This window comes from Caloenas nicobarica, chromosome 12, assembly GCF_036013445.1.
Source record: "Caloenas nicobarica isolate bCalNic1 chromosome 12, bCalNic1.hap1, whole genome shotgun sequence".
Taxonomy (NCBI): Eukaryota; Metazoa; Chordata; class Aves; order Columbiformes; family Columbidae; genus Caloenas; species Caloenas nicobarica.
Window position 1 is genome coordinate 760,412 of NC_088256.1, and position 8,265 is coordinate 768,676.

The following is an 8,265-nucleotide window of genomic DNA, read 5'->3' on the forward strand; positions in this document are numbered from 1 at the left end:
GTGTTCATTGTGCTGCCCTATGTGCAGATCTTGAGGGCCGTGCTGAGGATCCCCTCTGAGCAGGGATGGCACAAAGCCTTTTCCACGTGCCTCCCTCACCTGGCCGTGGTCTCCCTGTTTGTCAGCACTGCCACGTTTGCCCACCTGAAGCCCCCCTCCATTTCCTCCCCATCCCTGGACCTGGTGGTGTCTGTTCTGTACTCAGTGGTGCCTCCAGCAGTGAACCCCCTCATCTACTGCATGACGAACCAGAAGCTCAAGCATGCCCTGTGGAAACTGATGACTGGATGTTTTCAATAACAAACAGCAACAAACTGTCATCCTCTGCATAGCAGTTATAGCGTAACTCATTGCAGGCTCAACCATTCTTGTTTTGTTGTTGTTGTGGTTGTGTTTTATGATAATGTTCTCATCGCTTTCCAAATTCACTGTCTGCCTTTTTTTTTTTACCAAGTGTCTATGTAAATGAGGAGCCATTTTCTCTGTGTTTTTAAACAAAATAAAGGACCCTGCAGTGTTTTGTTTTCTTTTCTTTTTCCCCTGAGGTCTTCTTTTAAGGCCTTTTTGGAGCTGCAGGGACAATTTCTGTCTGTATTGGTGGAGGGGAACAGAGTCTCATCCTGGCAGCACTGCCAGGGAGCACCAGCGCTTGGTCTTCCAGAGCTGTTCTCATTCCACTCCCACACTCTCCTTCTCATCCCTTCTGTTGCTGCAAGGCCTGAGTGCTCTGGCAGCTTAGTCACCATCCTGCTGTGTGTCAGTCCTGTGAGCACAGGCAGGGACAGGCAATGGGCACTTGTGTGACAGAGCTGGCCTCAGAGCAGCCTTACCAGAAAGAAAGGTGACCTCGTATGGACAGGGCCTGAAGGCTTAGGTCTCCTTCAATTTTCTCTCAAGAACATGCACAAGAAAGCAGTCTGCAGGTTGAAACACCAGTGTACAACTGAACAGTGTGTGCGTGCCGGGCTGGGCACACAGCAGTGTCCTCTCACAGCCAGGCCTCCTGCCAGAGACCTGCAGGACCAGCAGAGCAGGGTCTGGGCTGTGCCCTTTGGAATGAGCCTTCGGGACAATCATCATGGACTGGCCCCTCACAACCACCATTTCCTGCACTGGCCTCTCACCCACAGAGGTTGTTCTTCCCTCCATGGATTAACACTGAACGAGTAGTTCAGCAGTCTGTTTGCTTTTTACGGATGAGATGTAAGCACGCACATCATGTCCGTGAGGTGACATGAATGCGAGTGAGCACAAACACCATCAACTGTTCCTTGGGGTTCCGTGAAGGCCTGTGGCACAGACAAGGTCTTGAGGTCTCTTCATGTTGGGAGGAACACCCCATGGGAAACCACCTGAATGCAGCACTGGGATGTGCTTTCTTGAACTGAGGTCCCCGTGTCCATTCCTCATGACGTGGGACATCTCAGATGAGTGCAGAGCAGGGTGACACACCACAGGGCTGAGGTGCCTCCCATCTTTTGGGATTGGTAACAGGAGGCCAGAGGGACACTGTGACTCCTGCCTCTGTGTGTAAAATGGAAAGACTCTGTCTCTGAACATCCTTGGGTGCATAAGGAGTCCATGAGGCCGCCTCAGATGTGGACACCTGACAGAACCTGACATTTTGTGTGTGACTCCAGGAACAAACTCCACTGGATCAGTGAGATTCATCTCAGCTGTCTTGGACAGGCTCATTGCAAGTGCTCCTGTCTGCTACATCAACATTGCCCGTGATTCTGGGTTGCACTCTGAAAGCACCGGAGCAACCAGAGCGGTTGTGGGGTGCTTGGAAAAGGCAGACATCAAAGCTGTCTTCAGGAAGGGCAGGAATAAGAATTGGGAGAACTGCAGGCTGATCAACCTGCCTCTGGCCCTAGGGAGGGGATTGGACACATTCTTCTGTAGCCATTTCCCAGCACTTGAAGGACAAGAAAGCAATTGCTGAAACAAAATATGCAGGGGAAAGGAGGGTATGTCGTGTACATGGAGTTTTGCAAGGCCTCAGACATGGTCTCCTGTGGAGTCCTTATAGCCAGATTGGTGCTGTCTGGGCTGAAGAAATGGATGTTGGGTGGGAACGTGGCTGAATGATCAAGCACAAATGTCATAAAAGGTACAAATATTTCTGTGCAACATGTTACTGGTGACATCCCACAGTGACCAGCATTTGGCAAACACTGTTGAATGTCTTTATTCTCACCCTGTATGATGTGACGAGTGCATTAGCAGCTCTTTTGAGGATAACACAAAGCTGGGCAGAGGTCTTGAATAACCTCACCTGGTTGACCCTGACTCGAACAGGAGAGTCAGACAAGATGATGTTTAGGGCTCTCTTCAAATCCGAGTTATTCTATGATTAAATGAATCTTTACCTTGGAGAGGTTTTTGAAAACTGAACATATGTATGAAGAAGAAAAAAAAAATAAACAGGCAGAGTAGGAGATCTAAAATGTGTCAACATAAATACAGCACTTCCTGTGAAGAATGTTTCTCCATTCTCTCATTCTCCGTTAGCAGGAAATAGATTTCATCAAATTCATAAAACAAGCATACTTTTACCTCGTCAGGTCCTGGGCCATAAAGTGGGTGATGGAGCAGTATGGTGTTTTGAGGTCAGTTGTGTCTCAGAAACTCATAATCCAGTAAGCAGCATGTGGCTGTGAAGGGGACTGTGAGGTCAGTTCTGTCTCTGGAGGTGACAGCCTAGCAGCACGAACATGGTTGGGAAAGAACCTCTGCCAAAGTACCCACAGGCTCTGCCCAGGCAGAGGCCTTGGAGAAAGGTTGTCGTGTCCATTCTGCCTGAGTACATGACAGGACAGCAGCTGGGACATGGTCGTGTCTATCACAGAAGCTGAAAGGCCAGCAGCAGTCATGGGATTTAGAAGATCATGGTGAGGTGACTTCTCTCTGGTCAAGTAAAAGACCACAAGAAGCCTAACGGATTGGGTTCCTTGCTTGAAGAGCAATTTTTGAGATGGTTGAGTTTTCCTTAAGAGCACAAAAAAGCAAGAGAGAGAAAAAACATCACAAAGTGCAACTTGGAAGATGGAGACTGGATATCAGGAGGAAGAAATGTCACTGGAAGGGCAGTGCTGTGGTGCAAGAGGTCACCCAGAGGGAGCTGGATCAGCCCATGGTTTGTGTTCCAACGAACAGCTAGTGAGGGTGCAGACACATCAGTGAAGGTACAGAAATGCTGCGGTGAGAGCAGGTGGGGAAGTGAGACGGGTGTCTGCAGCCTGCAGGGAAAGAGGGGCAGGGGTAGGACCATGTAGAACAGCCTGTGATGGAGATGGCAAAGGGCGCTGGCAAGGCTGGAAGGGACCAACAGATCCCAGATCTCTGTCCCCTTGGCCATGGCAGTTGTCTCTGCCGCCGAGGCCTGGGAGAAGACATGTTGTCCTCATGGCACTGGGGCCTCGTTGCCTCCTTGCAGCCCCATGGGGAAGCTGGAAGTTGTTGTACCAATGTTGTCCTTCCCTCGGCCTTGCACACCCACATCCCACGGTCCCAGGAAGAGCCCTGAGCCGTGTGTGAGGGACAGGATCCCCCTTCCCGTTGCCTGGAGGTCATGGCTTCTCCTTTCTGCTTCAGAAAGCAAACCAAGTGGTTTCTCACCATCAGAGCTGAAGAAAAGACTGAAAGGAGACCTCATGGTGTCTGCAGCCTCCTCACAAGGGGAGAAGGAAGGGAAGATACAGATCTCTTCTCTCTGGTGACCAGTAACAGAACCCGAGGGAATGGCAGGATGATGTGCCAGGGGAGGGTGAGGTTGGACATGAGGAAAAAGGTTCTTCACTTAGAGGGTGCTGGGCACTGGAACAGGCTCCCCAGGGAGCTGTGACGGCCCCAAGCCTGACAGTGTTCAAGAAGAGACTGGACAACGTCCTCAGCCACACGGCGTGACCTGTGGGGTGTCCTGTGCAGGGACAGGAGTTGGACTCCATGATCCCTGTAGGTCCTTGTGCTGCCTTGAAAACAATTTCATAAACAAAACTGGACTCACACTGAAAAAGGGGAGCCCTTTATGAAAGGGCAGATCTGCAAATTCTCTCTGTCCCAGCCAAGAGGTGGAGGTGTGATGGAGAGAGCAGGACACGATCCCTCACCAAGAGAAGCAAAGGACCCTGACAGGAGAATGCACATGGGCACAGCCTGGACCCTGCTCTACTGGTCCTGCAGGTCTCTGGCAGGAGGCCTGGCTGTGAGAGGACACTGCTTTGTGGCCCAAACCTGCACACCTACAGTTTTTAGCTTTTCAATCTGTCAGTCACTGTATTGGGAATGTTCTTTCTGGAAGGGCAGTTCTGAGGCCAGCTCTGTCACACAAGTGCCCATTGCCTGTCCCTGCCTGCGCTCACAGGACTGACACACAGCAGGACGGTGACCAAGCTGCCAGAGCACTCAGGCCTTGCACCAACACAAGGGATGAGAAGGAGAGTGTGGGAGTGGAACGAGAACAGCTCTGGAAGGCCAAGCGCTGGTGCTCCTGAGCAGAACACCTGTGCTGGTATTTCTTCCCTCCGCCTCTGCTCACAGGCACTTTGCCTTCAGCTTCACAAAGGTCTCAGAGGAAGGACCTCAGACAAAAGACTCATTGCAGGGTCCCTTATTTTGTTCAAAACACAGAGAGCACGGGTTCCCATTTACACTGTCTATGAATCAAGATATAAAGGTAGTCAAAGAATTAGAAGTGGGCTTAGTAATGACATTTCTTTGTGAGCAATATTATCACGGTCAAAAAGAAGCAAAACCGAACAAGCCTGCCTCCATCTCCAAAACAACATCAACAACTCCCAAAACATACAAAGGAGCAGCTGGACCTTTCATGAGTTATATCACAGGTGATGGGCAAAAGAGGAGCAGATTATTGCTTTTGAAAAGCATCCAGCCATTAGTTTCCTCAGGGCATCCTTGAGCTCCTGGTTCCTCATGCTGTAGATGAGGGGATTCACTGCTGGAGGCACCACCGAGTACAGAACAGACACCACCAGGTCCAAGGATGGGGAAGAGATGGAGGGGAGTTTCAGATGGGAAAACATGATAGTGCTGACAAACAGGGAGACCACGGCCAGGTGAGGGAGGCACATGGAAAAGGCTTTGTGCCGTCCCTCCTCAGAGGGGATCCTCAGCACGGCCCTCAAGATCTGTACATAGGACAGCACGATGAAAATGAAACACATAAAAACTAAACAGGCACTAACCACAATAAGCCCAAGTTCCATGAGGGAGGCATCTGAGCAGGAGAGCTTGAGGATCTGGGGGATTTCACAGAAGAACTGGTCCAGGGCATTGCCCTTGCAGAGTGGCAGTGAAAATGTATTGGCCGTGTGCAGCAGAGCATGGAGAAACCCAGTGGCCCAGGCAGCTGCTGCCATGTGGACACAAGCTCTGCTGCCCAGGAGGGTCCCATAGTGCAGGGGTTTGCAGATGGCAACGTAGCGGTCGTAGGACATGACTGTGAGCATAGAATACTCTGCTACTATCAAGAAGGCAAACGAAAAGAGCTGTGCAGCACATCCCGAGTATGAGATGGCCCTGGTGTCCCAGAGGGAGTTGGCCATGGATTTGGGAACAGTGGTGGAGATGCAGCCCAGGTCGAGGACAGAGAGGTTGAGGAGGAAGAAGTACATGGGTGTGTGGAGGTGCTGGTCACAGGCTATGGTGGTGATGATGAGGCCGTTGCCCAGGAGGGCAGCCAGGTAGATGCCCAGGAAGAGCCAGAAGTGCAAGAGCTGCAGCTCCCGTGTCTCTGTGAATGCCAGGAGGAGGAACTGGGTGATGGAGCTGCTGTTGCACATCTGCTGTTTCTTGCCATGGGGGCTCTCTTCTAAAAAGGAAATGAGAAGTTATAATCAGGACACACTCCGAGAAAGCCACTCCATTTTTCATAAAATAACCCCAACAGAAATGCATTTCTCTTCCCTGGTCTGTGCTGGCTGAGTGAGCTGTGCGGAGCAGGACCTCTGCCCGTCCTGGGCCAAGCAGCCAGCTTTGCTCTGCTGTAGTGGGGACATGGGTGCTGGATGGTGACAGCTCTGGTGTCCACAAGCAATGCTGGATTTTTTGCACCATGAATGGAAAAGTTCAATATCTGCACTTAGGACACTTGAGAGCATGGCTGCAGAGCAAAGGCTTAGCATGCCATTATTACAATTTTGTCTGTGTTTTTGATTTTCCACCATCACATCTCATGACTGGATTTTTGTAGGGGTTGAAATCCTCATATATATGGCTGAAAATGTGAAGAGTCTTGAGACAGGACAGGCAAAAGGACTCATCTCTCTGTGGCTCAGTGCAGAGTTAGGAGAGCAGATTTTACCCATTTGCCCTGTGATTTCACTTGTGCTGCCTCGAAAACTATTCCATAAACAAATCTCTCTTTAAAGCAAAACCCAAAACTGGACTCACACTGGAGCAGGAGAGCCCAGTTTGAAAGGGCAGATCTGCAAACTCTTCTCTGTCCCAGCCCAGAGGTGGAGATGTGATGGAGAGAGCAGGACACGACCCCTCACCGAGAGAAGCAAAGGACTCTGGCAGGAGAGTGCGGACCCCAAGGAAAGGCTCAGCACTCCTGGCATCCTACAGCAGAGCTGGGCCTTTCTGGGGGCAGCTGGTGAGCCCAGCAGGACAGGCAGAGCAGAGTCAGGGCTCCTGGAGATGGGATGTGCTCAAGGGACAGTCAGATCATTGCCCAGCAGACAACACCCAGCAGCCATCTGCAGAGAAGGAGCAAACGAGCTCCTGAACAGCCCCTGCTCTGCTGCCTGGAGCTGTCCCTGCCTGCAGCTGTGTCTCTGTGCCCAGGTCTCCTCCTGTCAGTGTCACAGACCCCATCCCAGCCGCTGTGTGCTCAGCTCTGCCCTGCAGACCCCTCCCAGCAGCCGGGCACTGCCCAGGGGCAGCTCTGTGTGGGCCGGCTCTGATGGGAACATCAGACCAGCCCTGATGAGGCTGGAGAAGTGATCCTGATCCTGTCTGTAAGCCAGGATGTGTCCATTTCTGATACTCCCAGGTCTATTCACCTCAAAAAGTAACAGATTTCAGTGTCTCCTGCTGAACGGAGACATTAATTTCTGTGTCCCTTTGGCCACATAGACGACCCAGAGTATGAGACTGATAGAATAGGATCCTTCCCTTCCACAGAGGCCCTGTCCTGCTGTGCTTCTTTGGAAGCCTCCTGGGAATCTCCTAAAGTGATCTGGAGCTGTGAGCAGCCCTGACACAAACATCACCCATTCCATAGCAGGACCCTGTCCAGCCAGACATTGTTCCTTCCCCTCACAGCTTCTCCCCACAGCACCGCGGGGATCTCCCCGGGCAGGCTGAGTGCTGACCCTGGCAGGCAGCAGAGTCCCTGCCCCGGCACAGCCCTGGGGTGCAGAGACCCTGCTCTGCAGGACAGCCCTGGGCACCCCTGGGTGCTCACCCAGCTACACAGCTGTTCAAAATTGCCTGACAATAGCCCCCTCCTTACAGATCCCACAAGCTGTTCCTGTGCTAACTTTAGGAGATGCCTCCAGGAGCTACAGCTGCATTGCCCGGTACCCAGAGACTTACCATGGCAAGGGCTGCAAAGATTTCTCCTCCAGTGAGCTCTCAGTCATCCTCCCCATCCTGACCACCTTTAATCTCTCTCTGCCTTGCTCGTCTCCCTGAGATCCCCAGGCAGAGCCCTCAGCCCTGCTGCGCTTTGCAGAGGAGCTGCTCCTGGGCAGAGCTGTCTCTCTGCAGCGCTGCCGCTTGCCATGAGCTCCCTCTGTCCCAGGAGCCCAGCCCAGCTCAGCAGCACAGGAGCAGCCCAAGGCACTTTAATGACCTCTCTGGTGGCTTTGATGCTGAGGCCATGAGCCTCAGACCCTGAGTGGAAGTTGAAGAAACCTCTCAAGAAGTCCAAGTCAGATTCGAACTCCGAAGTTTCTTGTAATGTTAATGGGTCCCACTGAGGAACACTATTGAGGAAATGACCCCAGGATCTGGTTAGAGAAGAGAACTGGAGACAGTGATGACAGGTCAGGACAAGCAAGGTGAAGGTCTCTCTGATGCTGAGTAAACCTGGATGTGTTTCATTAATCAAAGGGCCAAGCCCTGACACCCAGCCCTTTGGAAGGCAGATCCTCTCCCTCCCATGTTGCCCATGGCTCTTCCTGGGACAGTGTGATGTGGGGCTGTGCAAGGCCAAGGGCAGGACTATGGTCCGACACCTCCCAGGTTCCTGGCTGGGGACAAGGAGGCCATGAGGCCCCTGTGCTGTAAGGACAA

At 52.0% G+C, this 8,265-nt stretch overlaps 1 protein-coding gene across 1 annotated transcript; it reads right to left on the minus strand.

Moving 5' to 3' along the window:
- Window positions 1–4,841: 4,841 nt before the first annotated feature.
- LOC135993663 (olfactory receptor 14J1-like) lies at window positions 4,842–5,804 on the minus strand. Its single transcript, XM_065643672.1, has one exon. The coding sequence runs from the start codon at window positions 5,802–5,804 to the stop codon at window positions 4,842–4,844; it is 963 nt and encodes a 320-aa protein (XP_065499744.1).
- Between the last annotated feature and the right edge of the window lie 2,461 nt (window positions 5,805–8,265).

Coding starts and splice junctions, on each gene's coding strand:
- LOC135993663 (XM_065643672.1), bottom strand. CDS start 5,804: ATGTGCAACAGCAGCTCCATCACCCAGTTCCTCCTCCTGGCATTCACA.